We start from the raw sequence: 20,243 nt of genomic DNA, 5'->3' as shown, positions 1-20,243 counted from the left end.
GGCCAGCCTGGGTCACGGGAAATTCTGTTCAAAAAGAGACAGTGCATATGGATTCACCTAAGAACATTAATCTGGCCGGGCGGTGGTGGCGCACGCCTTTAATCCCAGCACTCGGGAGGCAGAGGCAGGCGGATCTCTGTGAGTTCGAGGCCAGCCTGGTCTACAAGAGCTAGTTCCAGGACAGGAACCAAAAGCTACGGAGAAACCCTGTCTCGAAAAATAAAAAAAAAAAAAAAAAAAAAAAAAAAGAACATTAATCTGACGGAAGTGCTTGGGCACAACACCCAACAAATCTCTACACAACTGCAGGCTTAATTTTTTAGGGTTTTTTTTTTTTCGAGACAGTGTCTCCCATTTTTTTAGTTAAATATGAACTAGCCATTTGTGGTGGCTCAAGAATGTAATTCCCACACTTGGGGGCAGGTGGAGCAGTAATTCAAAGGCCATTCTCTGTCTCAAAGATTCCAAGGATCCCTTGACAACCTGGGAGAGCCCAGGGTGTTTCCCACAGAGAAGAATCAACAACCACACTGAATGGAAATGAGGACTTGACACCTCCTAGATGTGGCTGAGAAAGGAGAGATCGTCCAGAGACGTCTCAGAGAGTCCAGACTGAACACGGTCGGTCTGCGGAATAGACCAGGTTATGGGGTGAGGTGGGGCAGAGAGAGGAAACCAAGGGAGCCCCGAGAACCAAGAGCGAACGCCGAGAGCGGAGAAGAGAGCACCTAGCCCAAATAGCTGAGTCAGATTGGAATCAGAAACCGGAGGAAGAAAAGCAATGCCCTAAGGCTGGAGAGGTTTTACGGTAAGGCTCAGGGAGGGGGTGTGTGCGAAGCGCTGAGAGAAGCCAGGACTCAGCAACAGGTACTGGCAATGCCAAGAGAACCTAGCGGTTCTGCCTTGACATGTTAAATAGGCACCTCGGTTATCCATGCGCTCTGGGTATCTTTGGGACCTAACCTACACAACTTCTGTGGCCCTAATCTTCATAAGTACCAAACTGTCCGTTCATAGATATCTCTCTCTCTCTCTCTCTCTCTCTCTCTCTCTCTCTCTCTCTCTCTCTCACCCTTCTCTATCCACAGGCTCCTAGGAGAAATTGGAGACCTATTCCATAAAGTGACAAGCCCCTAGGACCACAAGATTTCTGGGAACGGTACCACGATCCTTCGACACCGGGGCGTGGTGTCACAAGGGCCTCCGCTCCGTAGCGCAGCGCCCCAGCCACCAGTTACACTTCCGGCACTTGGGCGGAGCTGCCGTGCTTCCGGGTCGCGCCAGCTCCCGGGTCGCACGGTCTGCAGCCCAGGTCTTGCGCACGCTCTTGAGGAATTCTTCGACTGCAGGGCCCGCAGGTGGGTGGCGGGATGTCTGGTGTCTGCTGCCCGCAGGCGGTGCAGGTCACCCCGCTCCGGCCGCCGCCACGCTGCTCCCAGACCCCGTCTGCACCTCGCAGCCCGCAGCGCTTGGGTCGGCGCTCCGCGACTCGAGCCGGAGCAGCTTTCCACGCCGCAGCGCTGAGGGTGGAAACGCCCGATGGCCGCGGGGCATGGCCTCCAGAACCAGGAGTGGCAGCCCCGGGCTGTGCGCTGAGGACTCGGCGGCTGGGGGTGCAGGACTTGACCTGCTTTCTACGTAGCGCTGGGAGGCACCTAGACTGATGGGCGGGCAGTCTTGTGAAAGCGGGGATTGGCGTCTGTCTGGAGTGGATCCACATCTGGAGAGCTATTGCTGAGACCACCGACCCGTCTGTTGGAAACAACGCACTTTTCCAGGGAAGACATTTTCTCTGAGAGGCAGAGCAACAGAATCAAATAAAAGTGCTGAAAACGTAAGCCATGCACTGGTCCGCTTACAGAGATAATTCCAAAGAACCGGAAACACAAAGCTTACCTGTAAAAGGGCTAACTTTAGCCCTTAGGTTCTTTTCATTGGTAGAAACAGAGGGAAGCTGATTTTATTATCTATCTGGGTTTTATAAATTTTTTTCCTTATGAAGGAAAGTCAAATGGAAAATGAAAGTAACGATATTTTAAGGACAAAAAAGTGGTGTCTTTGAAATAGTCTCACTTTGTAGCCCATGCTTGACTTGAACTCTGGGAGAAAAAAATATTTTTTTCTTTTCCTTTACAGTCCTTCACCATAACATTCGTTTAGTGCAGACTGATGAGCAAACCCAGTGCTTTGTACACGCACGGCAAGCTCCCCATCAACTAAGCCACAGCCTAATCGTTCTACTTCTTAACCAAAATGAAAGTCATCATAAAACAAAGCAAAACAAAACCTTGGAAGCAAGCTCTATCGAGTATCTTCGAATTGGTGCACACCATTTCCTCAAAGAAGCAAAGAGAAATCTAGGAAACATTTTCCCATATTTTCTTTTCCCTCCACCCTCCTCTCCCCACCCCCCTGCTTCGTACATATGCCCTATTACTATGAGTGACACTCGCAACCTTCTAGTTCTAAATTCTAATCGCTGTACCTCATCGGGAATATATAATATCACCGCTGTAGCATTTGGGTGTTGAAAAATAGTAATGATGAGGTGAAAAGAACTTAGATATGCACAGGTCTCTTCCCATTTTTGGACCTCAATTTATAGAATTTTGTTGATTTTCATGAATCATCTAATTGATAACGTTTTGAGCATTACTGCTCTAAGCATATATTGAACAAGGAATATCCCCAACAAGAACCCTCTATCACACTTCTTGTATTATTTTACATTATGGGTGTTTTACCTGCATATATGCACACATACACATATGTATATAAAAATATATCTGTGTATCGTGGAGGCAGGGGTAGCGTGCAGTGGCCAGAAGAGGGCATCAGATCTGTTGGAAGTGGAGTTACAAGAGGCTGTGAATGGCTTTTAGACACAAAGCAAATAAAAACCAGCCTACATTTCATAATCCCAGAGAACCTAGACAACAAAGAGGCCCCTAAAAGAGACATACATATATCTAATCTACATCTGAAGTAGAAAAAGACAAGATCTCCTAAGTAAATTAGAAGCTGGGTATCATGGGTGAAGGTAGAAGGGGAAGGGAGAGAAGGGAAGGGGAGCGGAGAAAAATATATAGCTCAATAAAAACAATTTAAAAAGCCCGGCGGTGGTGGCACACGCCTTTAATCCCATCACTCGGGAGGCAGAGGCAGGAGGATCTCTGGGAGTTCGAGGCCAGCTTGGTCTACAAGAGCTAGTTCCAGGACAGGCACCAAAAGCTACAGAGAAACCCTGCCTCAAAAACAAAACAAAACAAAACAAATTTAAAAAAAGAGAGGCTGTGAATGCAATGTGGGTGCAGGGAGTCCACCCCAGGGAGAGCAGCCCGTGCTCTTGGGTGCTGAGCCCTCTCTCCAGGCCTCATGCTTCTTTTTCTTCTTTCATTTTGCTTCTTGAAATAGAATCTTACTTTGTAGTGCTGGCTGGCCAGGAACTTTCCACATAGAACATGTTAGCTTGAAACGCAGTGATGCTCCTGACTCTGCTTCTGGTGTGCTAGGATCACAAGCATGGTCCGCCCACCTTTACGAAATGGCCTCTTACTTTCTGTCCTTCTCCAATTCTCCTCCTGTTGAATCCCAGTTACAACCAGGGCTGTTCTGGTGGGTGAAAAAAATGTGGGTTCAGTTATCTGCAATCAGAGTAAAGTTGGCTTGTTTTTTCTTCTTCCTCTTAGGTTCCTCTCCTTTGAGTAACAACTCTGCAAGGCAGGGTAGCTTTGATGGACTACACATCATGGTTTCACTTGAGCCAGCCAGTTTCCTTTTATAGTTACTCAACTATAGGCGAGCCCCATTCACAAACCTGTAAGCCCTTTAATAGTAGAAACTGTGTTTTGTGTCCAGTCTACTTTCTAGAATATCATTTGGCAATGACAATGTGCTTCGTAGTTAATATATATTCACTGGAATGAGTCTAAGCCAGTTTGTATTGACAGTAGCCTGTCATACTTGTCCTCATTATTGTAAAACGTTTTAGATTCTGTAGAAAGAAGATACTCCCTTTAAACCTCAGGATCTTTCTACAGATGTCTGTAAAATATTTAGGAGACTACATTTTATCCATAAAATGTTCTAAAATAATAAAAATAATACGCTGTGCTAGGGCTGTAGCCTAGCAAGAACACAGCCATGGGTTGGATCCGCAGTCACTGAAAACCAAACACAAGCTACAAGCAGAAGCATTTTTAGCAGATAAGATAGCTGCTCACTTTAGGGTATAGGAGCTTCATTCCTCCGCAAGAACAGCAAATGCCCTTGGCTGCATGTCTAACACAGAGTCTCACACCGTAGGAACTGACTATGTAGCTCATTCTAAAGAATGACGTCTTTATCTGTGTGTGTTTTGTGTGTGTGTGTATGTGTGTGTGTGTGTGTGTGTGTGTGTGTTGTGCTCACAGATGCCAGAAGTCGCAGGATTCCCTGGAGATGGAGTTTCTGATGGATCTGAGGTACCTGACATGGGTGTTAGGAACTGAACTTGTCCTCTGCAAGAACAGGAAACCCCCTTGGCTGATGATTCATCTCTCCAACCCATGACCTCATTTTTTAAGGCACCACAGTCAAATAGAGCTGAATCTCTCAGGCCTGGAGTTAATTAAGTGTCGGGGATTGATTAAACCATTTGCCCCATTTTCTAATTCCTTATTTGTATTGCATGTCGTGATATTTCTTCCAATCTAAGTTGTTGGGACAGATTGAAATGTGTATATAAAAGTACTTAATAGATGCCGGTGGTTCTTATCACGTGATGCTTGTTCAAAGCAGTCCCTTTCACCATGGTAACCACTAACCTGCTTTTCTAACGTTGAATCATGCTCACGCTCATACTTTCTTTCCAGTTAAGTGTTCTATACAAGGTTCACATCTTCAAAATGATTTTTACTTTCTAGCTTGTCTTATAGTTGTTTACTTAATTTCTCTGTCTTAGAAACAGTTCTTAAATAATCTATTTACATGTTCCTTCAAAATAGGTTAAGTGAAAATGGAGGAAAACCATTATCTCATGTTCAAGGGCTGGCCAGACCCTAGAAATCAGTGTATGAAATACCAAATATAAGTCTTTTTCATCAAATAAAGAAAGACTTGTGTATAGGATAAGGAATTCAAATCTTTTACAGCCCCTTCCACAACCTTGTAACACTATACAAATATTTCAGTCTCCCCACACCCTCTAAAACCTTTAGCCCCACCAGGGTCCACTGCTGTATTCCAGGAATTTGATGGCCTAGAGTAGTGATCCCTTCCCCCTTTCTTAATTTTCCGTGCACCAATTCTTTTCAGGACAGCTAATTTGAAGTAAGTCTGTGAGGTCAGACCCCAGCAAATGGAGAAAAGACACAGTCACTGCCTGAGTTAGAATAAAAATCAAGTGCACTTCCTGGCTCAGTGTGTTTGTTCTTCTCAGAGTAAAGTTTGCCAGACCCTTTTGTTGAATTAGTGGTCTCTTTCTTTGCAACTTCAAATGCATATTTTTTAAGGGCAGGTGTTAATTTATTCTTCTTTCATGTATTACATCCCAACAGCAGTTTCCCCTCTTTCCACCCCTCCCAATTCCCCTCTTCGCCTCCCTTCTTCCCAATATTCACTCCTCTATTTCCTGAACAGCCAATAGCCGGCAAAGAAAGGATGGGGGAGGGGGGGCTGGCAGGCAGAAAGGATAAATAGGAGGAGAAATCTAGGCTAGAATAGAACGGTAGAAATAAGAGAGGAGAGAATGAGGGAGACACCAGGGGCCAGAAGCCAGACATACAGACAGCAGGAAAATAAGATATACAGACACAAGACAAAACGTAGATAAAGAGAACTAGGTTAAGATAAAAGAATGAGATAGAAATGAGATTAAGAAGAAGAAGAAGAAAGATATGAGTCTAAGTTAGGCCAAGCACCAATAATTAATAAGAAGTCTCCATGTCATGATTTGGGAGCTGGTTGGTGGCCCCAAAGAAAAAGCCTGGTACCCTCTTATTCAGGATAGGTGAGGCAATCCAATAGGAGGATAAGGATCCCAAGAGCAGACCAAAGAGTCTGACACCCCCATTCCTACTGTTAGGAGTTCCACAAGAACGCCAAGCTACACAACCGGAACGTATATGCAAAAGACCTAGGTCAGACCCTCACAGGCTCCCTGATTGCTCTTTCTGTCCCTTTGAGCCCCTATGAACCCTGCTTACTTGACTCTGTGGGCTGTGTTCTCCTGGTGTCCTAGATTCCTCTGGCTTCTGCAATCCTTCCGCCCCACTTCTACGGGGATCCTCTGGCTCCACCTAATGTCTGGCCCTGGGTCTGCATCTGCTCCCATCAGTGGCTAGATGAAGCATCTCTTATGATGATTGGACTAGACTCCAGCCTATGAGTACAGCAGAATATCGTTTGGATTCATTTCATTGATTTTTTTAAAAATATTTATTTATTATGTATACAATATTCTGTCTGCATATATGCCTGCAGGCCAGAAGAGGGCGCAAGATCTCATTACAGATGGTTGTGAGCCACCATGTGGTTGCTGGGAATTGAACTCAGGACCTTTGGAAGAGCAGGCAATGCTCTTAACCGCTGAGCCATCTCGCCAGCCCCTCATTGATTTTTTTTCTTTTGGCCATTCACGTCAGGTTCTATCCTAGGTCTCTGAACGATCAAGGTTCTGGCTCCTGACCATCGAGGCAGTGCCAGGTGTGAGCTTCGTCTCACGGTGTGGGCCTCAAGTTGGACCACTTGGTTGACCACCACTGATCGCCACAGCACATCTTGCAGGCAGGACAAATTGCAGGTTAAAGATTTTGTGACTGGGTTGGTGTCCCAGTTGCACCACTGGAAGCCTTGCCCGGTTACAGAAGTTGGTAGGTTCAGGGTCCGTATCCCCCATTACTAGAAGTCTTCACTAGGGTCACTCTTGTGGATTCCAGGGAGTTTCCATGGCACTAAGTTTCCACATTATCCCTGAAATACCCCTTAATTCTAGTTGTCTCTCCCAGTACTTGCTTCCTCTTTCCTCCCAACCTGAGTCCTCCTGTTCCTGTGCTCACTCATCCCCAGTCCACCAGAAGAATCTACTCTATATCCCGTTCCCAGGGAGAACCATACATCATCCCACCCACCCCCACATGAGCTGTCCTTGTTACTTAGCTTCTCTGGGTCTGTGGATTATAACATTATTATCATTTACTTAACAGCTAATATCCACTTGTAAGTTCACAATACATATTTGTCTTTCTGGGTCTGGGTTGCCTCACTCATGATTTTTTTTCCTAGTTCTATCTATTTGCCTGGAAATTTCGTGTTGTTATTTTTTTTTTAACAGCTGAGAATCCATTGTGTGAATGCAACACATTTTCTTTATCCATTCTTCAGTTGACAGACATCTCAACTTGTTTCCAATTTCTGACTATTATGAATAAAGATGGTTGAGCAAGTGTTGTGGTAGGATGGAGTGTCCTTTGGGTATATACCCAACACTTACATAACTGGGTCTTGAATTAGATCAATTCCCAATTTTCTGAGGAGCCACCATGTTGATTTCTATAGTGGGTGTACAAGTTTGCAGTCTCACCAGCAATGGAGGAATATTCCCCTTACTTCACTTCCTCTCCATCATGAGCTGTTACTTATGTTTTTGACCTTAGCCATTCTGACAGGTGTAAGATGGAATCGCAAAGTAGTTTAGATTTGCATTTCCCTGATGACTAAGGATGTTGAACATTTCTTTAAGAGTTTATTAACCATTTGAGATTCCTCTATTGATAATTCTGTTTAGATCTGTACCTCATTTTTTCCATTGGATTATTTGATTTTCTGATATCTAGTTTCTTGAGTTCTTTATATATTTTAGATATTAGTCCTCTATTGGATATGGAGTCAGTCAAACTTTCATAATTCTATAGACTGCTACTTAGTTCAAATGATGGAGCCCTTTGACTTACAGAAGCTTTCAGTTTCATAAAGTTCTAGATATTAATTGTTGATCTATTGGTGTTCTGTTCAGAAAGTCTTCTCCTAAGCCAATGAGTTCAAGGCTATCCCCCATTTTCTCTTCTATCAGGTCCAGTGTATCCGGTTTTATGTTGAGGTCTTTGATCTTCTTGGACTTAAGTTTTGTGCAGGGTGCATAGATATGGATCTATTTGCATTCTTTTACATACAGACATACAGTTAGGCCAGCACTGTTTGTTAAGGATGCTATCTTTATTCCATTGTGTTTTTCTGGAGATATATATATCCTTTCTTAACAAACTATCTTTGCTTCACATTGACTTTTTTTTTTTTTTTTTTTTTTTTTTTTTTAGTTTTTCCGAGACAGGGTTTCTCATATTGACTTTGATTGACATTCTTTTCTGTAACATCACCAAGAACCCCAGCCTTGGGCTGGTGAGATGGTTCAGGGGGTTTAAAAGTATGCATTGCAGAGCCTAACAGCCCAAGTTGGATGCCCCAAACTCACAGAACCCACATACAGTGAAAGGAGAAATCCAACTTCACAAAGTTATTCCCTGACCTCCACACATGCACAGTGGGATTTGTGAGACACACACACGCACACACCCCACAGGTACACACTAATGCATAAAATAAATTTAAAAATAAATTTTAAGATTCTGAAGAGCTTCCATTCAACAAAGTAAAATGAAATATTTTTTTTTTTTTTTTTTTTCGAGACAGGGTTTCTCTGTGGCTTTGGAGCCTGTCCTGGAACTAGCTCTTGTAGACCAGGCTGGTCTCGAACTCACAGAGATCCGCCTGCCTCTGCCTCCCGAGTGCTGGGATTAAAGGCGTGCGCCACCACCGCCCGGCTGTGCCACCACCGCCCGGCGAAATATTTTTAAAAAGAAAAAAATTGGGGATTGGAGGAATGGCTCAGAGGTTAAAAGAGTTGGCTGCTCTTCCAGAGGTGTTGAGTTCAATTCCAGCCAACCATGTGGTGGCTCACAACCACCTATAATGAGATCTGGTGCTCTCTTCTGGCCTGCGGGCATACACTTGGGTGGAACACTATATACATAATAAATAAATCTTTAAAAAGAAAAAAATCATGGCTTCACTTAATTTTTTCACGAGATTTAAAATTTTAGATTTAAGTTATTTATTTTTTAATTTATGCATATGTATATGCCTGTGGATACACACACGTGAGTGTTGGTGCCTGTGTAGGTCACAGACATCGGCTCACATGGAGTCACACGTGAGCCTCTTGACCTGGCATAAAATCTGGGTCCTCTGGAAGAGCAGAGCATGCTCTTAACTAAATGCTTTCCTCCAGCCCCCGATAATATATTTTTTTTCTGTTTTTTAATCATTCTTAGGCTGCCATGTGGGACTGTCCAGAGTCCCCCTCCCCCTGACACGTATACTGAGTGCCAGTCAGTCCTTCTTGGGGTCATCTCATACCTTTCCACATATCCTTAATTAAATCCAGGTGTCTGTTAATTTAAAAAATGGAAGCAACTGTTTTATTTTTCCATTTCCTGTTGGAGTAATGTAATCCTGGAAATGCTTTTCTCCTGCTTTGTGAAAATATCAGGTACTTAGCTGATTAAAAGTGCTACTCGTAGAGCCTTGTGTATTTAAAAAGTGTCAACTTTCAGGATGTTTTGTGCAAATCTCAATAAAATTGCGTAGAGAATGACCAAATGCTCTTTTTTTTCATAAGCTGTCCTTGAGGTCACCACTACCTGAAAATGGTTAAAAACAAAAATGATCTGAGGATTGCAACATGATAAGATCAAATTGATGTCATGGTAATTATACCAAGTACCGTCCAATCATTGGGTAGAGTTTCCAGTTGATCCCTAGGCTTAGGTGCAGGTGGGAACATGCAATGTGTATTGCTCTGCAGCTATAAAAGTCAGTGGGAGACATTATTAGCTGCAGTTACTGAACTATTGAGACGAAGTTGAGATCCCTCTTCAGCTCTGCAGTCAGCTGCCTGAAACCCATCCCTCCAGAAGTCCAGAGGAAGGTAATGTGATGAAATGATTTGGGGGATTTTTAATTAAGGAGTAGAATATTTGAGACCACACAAAGCACTTTTCTGCACACAGACATTGGTAAGGAGATAATTAGGCATTTATTAATTTTCTTTACAGTGCTCGTGGTGGAGTTAGGAGGAAGTCTGTAAAAGTGAAGCGTGTGGTCAAAGGCTAAATAAGTTGTTGTCTTGCCGAAGCCAGAAACTAAGTGTCTCCTGTTGAGATGCTGGAGTCCCTGTCAAAATCTAAAATATTTTCTTGAGAGCCACTGCGTGTCATTTGAAGGGCATTCATTTGAGTGTCTTTTAGAGACCAGAGGGCAAGTTGCTGATATTATCCTATTATCAGTTTTAGATGACGTGTCACTAAATTTCCAAGTTGGTTATCAATAAAACAGCTCTCATGTTCAGTGAAATGACCATACATTCCAACATATTTGGAATAAACGTTTCCGTTCTTTTTTTTTTTTTCGAGACAGGGTTTCTCTGTGGTTTTGGAGCCTGTCCTGGAACTAGCTCTTGTAGACCAGGCTGGTCTCGAACTCACAGAGATCCGCCTGCCTCTGCCTCCCAAGTGCTGGGCGCCACCACCGCCCGGCAAACGTTTCCGTTCTTAAGTTTAAAACAGAGAAGTGTAATCTGTTGCAATGGCATATGCCTATCATCCCAGCAAGCAAGAGAGTAGAAAAGTGTAACCTGTCAGTAGCAGTGGTGTGTGCCTGTCACCCTAGCAACCAGGAAGGGGAGAAAGGAGTAACATGTCATAGTGATTTGTGCCTGTCATCCCAGCAAGAAAAACTGGGGTGGGTGGGGGAGAATTCTTAAGTGAAAGCAAGGTTTACAGACTAGAGAGATAAAAGCCCAGAGGCAATAATAGGTAGATGGGATAATTTAAATTGAGAGAAGCTGGCTAGAAACAAGCCAACCTACGTCTGGGCATTCATAAGTAATAATAAGCCTCTGTGTGTGTGATTTATTTGGGAGCTGGGTGGTGCACACCCCCTAAAAAGCTAAAAGAGTCAAACATCACATAACACATGTTTAAATCTATAGTAATACCTAGGACTTGTTTGTGATGGTCAGCATTGTCAACTTGATAGATTCCAGAATCACGTGGCGACAGGCCTGTTGGCATTCCACCAAATGGTTGCCCTGGTTTTGTTAACTGAGGTGGGAAGGCCCACTCACTATAAACGAGATCCTTTCTTAACAAACGATCTTTGCTTCATACTGACTTTGATTGATATTCTTTTCTGAAACATCACCAAGAACCCCAGCCTTGGGCTGGTGAGATGGTTCAGCGGGTTTAAAAGTATGCTCTGTAGAGCCTAACAGCCTGAGTTGGATGCCCCAAAATCACAGACACAGAGGGATTTGATATGGGAGGGTGCCCTTGGAACTATCCCTACTTAGATATCGAAGTACGATTGCAGTTATATTTGTGTTAGCACTGGCTGAAATAGTGATGGTTTGAGAAACTTTAAATAAACAGAGCACTTTTGTTCCTCTTTCTCACTGTTGACAGATAGGACTTGGGATGGGTCTAATACACAGTGAGAGTCACTTGGGCTTGCAAACAGCCACCACATTTCAATAGGATTTTTGTTTTCAAAGGACTATAAGTTTGCTTTCCATTCAAAAGTAAGATATTTTGCATTAAAAGATGAATTTGTTTTTTGGACACAGATTAGTTAATACAGTTCAGACTGGCTCCGAACTGACTACGCAGCCAAAGATAACCTTGAACTCCTGATAATCGTTCCTCTATCTCCCAAGTGCTGGCTTTACCAGGAGAGGAGAGTGTCAGGGGCCAGCCGTTCAGCCACCCAGCCAGCCACCGAGTGAGAACTCCAGGAGTTCAGGTCTAGCCTGAGTGTATGATGAGTTCCAGACTAGGCTGGGCTGTAGAGTGGAACCTCAGAAAGTGCTCAAAATTGTTAGCAATTCGGGAAATGCACATTAAAGCAAATAATTTTTAATTTATATTTATTGTGTGGGGTAGGGTGTGATTATACCATCCAATGTAAGTATGGGGAGTAGAGGAAAATCTCTGGGAGTCAGGTGTCTCTTTTCAAGTAGATTCCATGGATCAAGCTCAAGTTGGAAGGCTTGGTGGCAAACACCCTTATCTGCTGAGTCATTTTCCTGGCCCCAAAGTAAAAAAAAAAAATTATGGTGTCTTGGCTTTTGTTTTTGAGACAAGGTCTCAATATGTAGCCAGGGCTGGCCTGACCTCAAATATTTTGTTACACTGCTGCTGTGAGGTAGTTTCTTTAAGAATAACAAGAAGATGTGGGTGGGCCTGGGAGGATTTCGGAGCAGAAGTAGGAAGATGAATATAATCAAGATGCCTTGCATAAAATCTCCTAAGAATTATCAATTTACGATATTATTAATATTAATAACTATACCATTAATTACTAATTTAAATGATTTATAGTATTCTGGTATTTAAAAAAAAAAGCTCAACATGAAACAACCTTTTCCTTCCAGAATGATCTGAAGGTGGCTAGAATGTCTGAGAAATTTTAAATCCTTTGAAGAACACATGTATTTTCCATGCTAATCTCTTTTGTCTTGATTGTCTCTTTTACAAGTAAAAGAACTGGTCGTAGTTCCACGTGCCTTTAATCCCAGAACTAGGGAGGCAGAGGCAGGTCTGAGTCTGAGGCTAGCCTGGTCTACCTAGTAAATTCCGGGATAGCCAGAGCTACAGAGTGAGATCCTGTCTTGTAATGATTGAATGAAAAACATTCACAAGGTGGCTCAAAGCCATCTGGAATTCCAGTTTCAGGGCATCAGATGCCCTCTACTGGCCTCCACTGGCACCAGGCACACACACACACACACACACACACACACACACACACACACACACACACGCATGGACATTTGTGCACAGGCAAAACACCCTCACATCTTAAAAAAAAAGTAAAACAAGAGGAAGATAAGAGTTTCTGTTATTGTAAGCTAAATAAATAATGATTTCACTTTTCAGACTTCTTTTCACATCTTTATAAACCAAGTTTAATATGCATTAAGTTTCCATATTCTACAGTCTTGCTACAAATGCTTATCTTTGGATTAATTCTAATAGAGTTGCTCACTACATAATGGTTAAATTTTCATAATATATGAGCAGAAATATCAAAGCACAAAATGATAGTTCATACAAGAAACTGAAGGCGTAAGTCACAAACAATGCCACACCAATTTGGGGTTATGATTATTAGGGTGGTATTTATTTAAAGGGAAAAAAACTTACAGATCACTGTCCCAGGCAACAGCCCTCTACGCAACCAGGAAAGGAGTCTAGTCGCCAGCGGAGCAGGAAGTGAAGAGAGAGAGGAGAGGGAAGTGGCCGCTTTTTTAAAGGGAGAGAAACCACGCCCCAATGGGCTGGTACCTCAGCGGTGATAGGCTGGAGGAGTGGGAGGACCTCCCGCAACGAGAAACCAAGTATAATTCTAAAATTATCACTTTGGGTCACTTATAGCAGTGCTTCTCAACCTAATTTTAATAATGGGATCTGTTTGTAGTGTTAAAATTTGAAGTTGGGCATGGTGACTGAATCTTATAACCCCAACATCGAGGGCCTGAGACAGGAGGAGCATCAATTTATAAATCAGCCTGGGCTAAATATTCAAGACTTTCCTCCCTTTTGGCTTTAAAATTGCGTCAGAACGTTTTGAGAGGTTGGCAAGGTGTCTCAGCAGATAAAACCACTGCTGTCAAGCCTGGCAGCTTGAGTCCGATTCACAGGACATGCGGAAGAGAACCAGTTCAGATAAATTGTCCTCTGACCTCCACTTACATCCTGTGGCTTGCCTTTCTGAACACACACAAATAAATAAAAATGTGATTTAAAAAAAAGATTTTTTGCTTTTCAAGATAAGGTCTTTCTGTGTAGTCCTGGCTGTCCTGGAACTCGCTCTGTAGACCAGGCTGGCCTTGTAGAGATCTACCTGCCGCTGCCTCCTGAGTACTATGATTAAACACATGGGTTTCAAGAGAGTTCATTTAAAGAGCAGCAACAAGCTGGGCATGGCGGTACATGCCTGCAATCCCAGCACTTGAGAGGCTGAGGCAGGAGGATTGCTGAAGATTTGTGAATGTCTTAGGCTATATAGTGAGACCTAGGCCGTAAAGCAAGATCCTGTGTCAAAACAAAAATAAACAACAACAACAAAAAAAACCTGAAAAGGAAAAGTTACCATATGATGACATGATGGGTTTCTTGGTTTTTCTTTGTTTACTGTCTGGGGACACAGAGTCTCACTCTGTAGTACAGGCTGGTGTAGAAGCACAAGGATCCCAGGCCTTAGCCTTCAGAGTGCTGGGATTATGGTTACAGGCCACCAGGAAGCAGGTGACAATTTCCTTGACAGAAAATGTTGGTGAGAAGAGCGGCATTGTTTGATCGTTTTTAAATCTCCTCGATGTCTGGCCTAGGAGGACCCAGCTGGTTTGATGTAGCCCTTTATTTACCCCGTCTCACTGCCACATCGTGGGTCTACACTGAAAAATGCAAAGAACATTTTAGTATTATTGCTAATTGTCCTCACAGACCCACTGATGCTTCTAGGCCTTTCCACTTCAAGAATCACGGACTTCGAACAGTGGTTACCTGTTCTAGGTATATATTTCTATTATATGTTCATTATATATGTTTATATAAATATGAATTCATGTATCTATGAATAATGGTTGTAAAACTGTGTGAGTTAGCACATAGCAGTAATTTTAGTGCCTGGGAGATGAGGCGGTAGAATCAGGAGTTCAATGTCATCCTCAGTTATAAAGGGCATTTAGCACAGTCTGGGTAACCTGAAACCCTAGCTACTTAAATGAATAAATAAAGCAAGCAAACAGCCTTCCCCACAAACCCCAACTGAATAACAAGAAAAGCTCCCAGGCTGTTTAGCAGAGTGCCTGTACCCTCTTATATTTCCACTGGCATTGTCTCTATTATCCAGTTTCATGCATCCAGTCTAATATTTGACATTTCTTTCATTATAACTGTTCTGGTGATTGTTGTTTTAATTTACATATCTGTCACCCCAACTACTCCTTTAATTACACTGGGGAGGCTGAAGAATTGCTGTGAATTCATGACTGGAGAGGGGAGGAGGAAGAAGAGGGCAGGAGCTGTTAGGTGTTAATTGTAAAGGTCGGAATAGGGAGACATAGTGTCCTATCTCTTTCCTTAAGCGGTGTGGTGTTTTCATTTGTGTGGATTTAGGGTATGTTGGAAGCTGAAAGCAGAGGGGCAAGACATAATGACTGTTATGAACAATAATGTTAAATGTGCTGGTTGTTAGTGCAAGGGACACAGCTCAGTAGTAGAGCAGTGACTTTAGCGTGCCCAAAGCCAGCGCCAGCCATTAAAAGCATCACACGAACACTACTGGCTTTGTGTCATGACTGGCAAGCTAAGATTAGACTGTTATGTTTCTGTGTTTTCTCTCATGTGTGGTTTGCAGGAGGACGATGGATTACTACAGAAAATACGCAGCTGTCTTTCTGGTCATGTTGTCCATGTTCCTGCATATTCTTCATTCTCTTCCTGATGGAGACTTGATTATTCAGGGTATGTGACCAAACTCAGGCTTGCAATAAAAAGGGAAACATGTATTTCTAGATGCACATCAATAATCATTTATTAATTTCTACCTGTTTTCACATATGATAAATAGTCACTCCTGAGTATATATCTAGGCACTTGTAGACTGTGAATCCCAAATTAAATTCAGTTCGGAAAATGTACAATGAAAGTGTTTTATTCCACATTCATTTTCATAGCATCCTAAACATATCTATCTGAAGTACCTTCCTTGTTGTTCCATATCTGAGTTTGACGAGAAGAAAAGTTATCCTTACTCAGATCAGCTGTTTTCCCCATTTCTTCCAGATTTCTGAAAATGTTAGCATCACTTTCACAGATGAATTTTTATATCAGTTAACAAGTGAGGGAAAAAGAAATCACGTTTGTGCGTTAAATCTGTTTTGCTCTATTATCTGCCACATCTCGTACAGAACCTGACAGGATCCCACCAGCTGGAGAATGGTGAACTATTATCTGTTATGGTTTTTCTCTTTGCTCAATGGTAATATTTGAATCTCAAATTCTAAGCACAGATGTCTTTTGTATTATCAGGCTGTCTTACCTCATCAAGCTTTCCTAATTCTGGTAATTTTTTTTCTGTCAACATTTGGAGTTTCTATGGGGAACAACAATAGCAGACTTGCCTCCAGAAACATTTTCCTCCCAAATGAACGTGGCATTTCTGTCAAGCTTCTGCGAGCTCTCTAAGCACGCAATTAGCATTGGGAGAGTCTCTGCTTGGAGGATGAGAAACCACCATGGCAAATTCCCTATGCAAGTCCGCAAAAATGATTTCTCTGTGAATGGAGCTATAGTGATTATAAAGATATCATGTATGAAGATTAATATGCTGATAAAAATACTTACTTCCTTTTTTATTGCCAATGCAAAAAGTGTTTGTCCTGTTGTACTTGGGAGAGAGTTAGTTATCTCTGAAGCCTTTCTCGGTAATCTCCTCCTTCTCTCTTTTCTGGCTAGGTTGCCCAGAATGTAAACTGAAGGAAAATAAATACTTCTCCAGGCTGGGCAACCCCGTCTATCAGTGCATGGGCTGCTGCTTCTCCAGGGCATACCCCACTCCAGCCAGGTCCAAGAAGACAATGCTGGTTCCAAAGAATATCACCTCGGAGGCCACATGCTGTGTGGCCAAATCATTTACTAAGGTGAGCACTTCCTAACAGCCCATCCAGAGATAGTTTGTACTCACAAGGCTTAATGTCTACATTGTCCAGCGAACGGTATTTATTGCTCCCTTGTACAGGCAACATCACATCTTTCCTCTTTAATTAGAAGAATAAGCTAAATGGAAAGTCTTGATGACACAGATGTAGAGAGAACAGTAGTGGCCTCAGTCTAAAAAAATAACCAACAGGAGGTGCATGGTGGAAGGTTAGACAGCGATAACAAAATATGCCAGACAAAGCAGTTCTCGGCTTTTACAGAGCAGCTAGGTGTTGACAGCTTACCACAGTTTATTATGTAGAGAACTAGAAGAGAAGGCTCCTAAAGTTGGCTAGCACAGAGAAACGGTACAGTAGGCGAGAGGAATGAAAACACTACCACCCTGGTTTGATCATCATAGTTTGTGCATCAGCATCATATTACCAAACTATACTCCGTATGCACGTGTGATTAATATATTCTACAAAGAAATAGACCCTAAGGGTTCTAAGTCTACCTGGCCCGAACTGGAGAGATTGGAGAGATGGATCAGTGTGTAAAAGCATTTGTAGACAAGAACAATGGTCTGAGTTGGGTGCCCAGGACACAGGTGATGGGAGGAGAGACCAGACTCCTTTAAATTGTCCCGATAGCACCCCGCAACACACATATACCGTATAAGCGGGAGAGAAAAGGCCCACTTGGTCTTCACAGTGAATTCTAGGTTAGCTAGGTTAGCATAATATGATGATGTCGCAAAACATCGCCAGCAAGAGTAGAAATGAATAAACAAACCAAAACACCAAAACCCAGCGACCTGGGGTACATATGCGAGATGTGTGAATCTCTGAGGTTTGACCCTTAGGAAATGTGAGGGGGGCGGCGGGGAATAATAGCAAGTAAGTAGGTATTTTTTAGGGGTGGAGATATAGATCAATGGCTGAGTGTTTGCCTAAGAAACGCTGAAATAAAGATTCCTTAAAATGGAGAGAGAGAGAGAGAGAGGGGAGAGAGAGAGAGAGAGAGAGAGAGAGAGAGAGAGAAAGAGAGAGAGAGAGAGGACAGAGCTAAACAAATGTTGCCGCCAAGGTGCTCGGTCCTTCTGAGGAAGCTAAGGCCGCGTTGGGGTGAGGCCCTCTTCCCGGGGAGCACACCCACAAGATTTTATAAGTAAATATTAGCCTAAGGGGATCACGCCCTACAAACAAGGTGATTGACTAGGCTTCCCCTACAAACAAAAGCAGGTTGAAGGAGCATAGCTTATTTTGCGATGTGAATTTAACTGTTAGAATGACTATATCCCCAGAAATTCTAAATGTAAACCTATCAAACAGCGATGAAATCATTCCGGCTACTGCCTTATTTAACGCTTTGCCGTTCTGTCTGTCTCCCTACCTCCCTGGGTCTCTCCCTTTGCAGACCACAGTCTTGGGATACGCTCGAGTGGAGAACCACACGGAATGCCACTGCAGTACGTGTTACTATCACAAGGTTTAGCTTTTGGCAGGCGGCTGTGCTGGGGATGGCTGGTCTGTGGGGCGGCGCCGTGTGACGCCGCCTCCCACCCTGCAGCAGCCTGCCATCCCCTCACACTTCAGTGAAGTTGGCAGTCTCTTCTTCTTAGGGAAAGTAGAGTCTTTAGCATGATCACCAAAGTTGGTTTCGTCAGAAATAAAGCCTTTTAAATCATCAATCACAGAATTGTCACCGTCTTTAAAACCAAAGCTATTATTACTTGGACAAGATTTATCAGAGGGAATGATCCAACGTGTTGAATTGGGACCAGAGACAGAGACATGTAGTGGATAACACTGGATAATCTTGTTTCCATCTAACCTTCTAGAAGCAAGCTGTCTTTCCATCAGCCAGTGGGCTATTTATCAGATAGCAGATTTATCACTGGGGTGGGAGAAAAAGGTACAAAAATTCGATTTTTACTCATGTTTATGTCCCCTTTACATCTCTCTTTTATTATATTGTATCAAAATATAGGTAAAGTATTAGGCTAATACATGGATATAAATTATAAGTAAATAGACATACATTGTGGATATTTGAGTTGAAAAGTTTTCATTGGTAAAATTGTACAACCCATAAACAAAAAGTAAATATGCTTCTTCGGGAATGGGAAAGGGTAAAGCATGAATTATCTATCTACATGACTTATGCCTCCCCAGAATGGAATTAGTAGTCAGGCTGTGGCTGAGTGGTGGTTGGGAACAGGGCATCACTGTCGTCAGAGGAGATAAGATTGCTCTAAAATTCCAGAAGACTCAAGCGGGTCTGAGTGTGCATGGGTAAGAGACAAGAGTAAGCTCTCCGGTGAGCACTCCCGGGGGAACAGCAGTACCACTTCTACCCAGCTCTAGAGAAGGCTCCAGAGACCAAGGACACAGCTCCATAGGGGAGCTCTTGCCTGGCACGCAGTCTCGGGTTCAACCCTACACACAAACAAACCGAGCGACATGCTACTCAGGTCTGTTAGGCATCATGGTCAACACTTCCTGAGCTTCTAGCTACAGTCATCCTCACTGTGAGGGCAACAGGATAGTCACAACATCATATTAGCCATGGTTGAAATCAAAGCTGCTCCAAAGCTATGTTCCTAAAAGAATTAGAATTTTAAAACACAGACCTAAAATTTCTTTAAAAAAATACCTGCCACAGGTAAGATTTTTAAAAATGAATTTCAAGCTGGTTATGGTGGACTATGTGTGTAATCTCAGTCCGTGTAGTACTTGGAGGGTGGAGGCACAAGGGTTCAAGATTAGCTTGGACCACATGGACCCAGTCTCAAAAACAAAACAGAAAAAAAAAAGCAAAATATGTAAAGTCTCAACCATCACAAATTTATCATTTTATCTCTAAGTGACCAATCAGTTCCTTAGCAATCTACTTCAATGTCCTGTTATTTGCGCATGTGCCCAAAGGATGTTCCATTCTGCTACAAGTACACTTGTTCAACCATGTTCATTGCTGCACTATTCATAATAGCCAGAAACTGGAAGCAGCCTAGCTGTCCCTCAATTGAGGGTTGGGTAAAGTAAATGTGTTACATTTACACAATAGAGTATTACCGAGCTGTTAAAAAAATGACATCATGAAATTTGGAGGTAAATGGATGGATCTAGAAAAAAATCATCCTGAATGAGGTAACCCAGATGCAGAAAGACAAATATGGTATATATTCACTCGTATATTATCCATTGAATAAATGATAGCCAAGCCACAATCCATAGACCCAGAGAGGTTAGGCATATAGGAAGGGTCTAGAGGACACATAGATCTCCCTCGGAGAGGAAATAAAATAGATTTTTTTTTGGGTGAACTGAGGGTGCAGGAGCAACAGGAACCAGAGGATCAGGTGGGGAAGGTTATGGGAGATAGGGTTGAGGGAAAGAATTTGGGGAGAAACAGCTGGAATTGAGGGGCATTTAGGGATGATCTGAAAACTTAGCACAGTGGAAACTTCATAAAATTATGAAGGTGATCCTAAAGATATCT

General features: G+C 42.8%; 1 protein-coding gene across 1 annotated transcript; it reads left to right on the top strand.

Moving 5' to 3' along the window:
* The first annotated feature begins 1,285 nt into the window (after positions 1-1,285).
* Cga (glycoprotein hormones, alpha polypeptide) lies at positions 1,286-18,248 on the top strand. Its single transcript, XM_041667808.1, has 4 exons — positions 1,286-1,358; positions 15,457-15,563; positions 16,557-16,741; positions 18,159-18,248. The coding sequence occupies exons 2-4, from the start codon at positions 15,464-15,466 to the stop codon at positions 18,234-18,236; spliced, it is 363 nt and encodes a 120-aa protein (XP_041523742.1). The 5' UTR covers positions 1,286-1,358; positions 15,457-15,463; the 3' UTR covers positions 18,237-18,248.
* The last annotated feature ends 1,995 nt before the right edge of the window (positions 18,249-20,243 follow it).

This window comes from Microtus oregoni, unplaced genomic scaffold, assembly GCF_018167655.1.
Source record: "Microtus oregoni isolate MIOR12 unplaced genomic scaffold, Mior012 000017F_ref0000208, whole genome shotgun sequence".
In the NCBI taxonomy this organism is placed as follows: Eukaryota; Metazoa; Chordata; class Mammalia; order Rodentia; family Cricetidae; genus Microtus; species Microtus oregoni.
The sequence above is the reverse complement of the archived record's forward strand: the minus strand, read 5'-3'. Positions and strand labels throughout refer to the sequence as shown.

Coding starts and splice junctions, on each gene's coding strand:
- Cga (XM_041667808.1), top strand. CDS start 15,464: ATGGATTACTACAGAAAATACGCAGCTGTCTTTCTGGTCATGTTGTCC. Junction 15,564..16,556: donor TGGAGACTTGATTATTCAGG/GTATGTGACCAA, acceptor TTTTCTGGCTAG/GTTGCCCAGAATGTAAACTG. Junction 16,742..18,158: donor TGGCCAAATCATTTACTAAG/GTGAGCACTTCC, acceptor CTCCCTTTGCAG/ACCACAGTCTTGGGATACGC.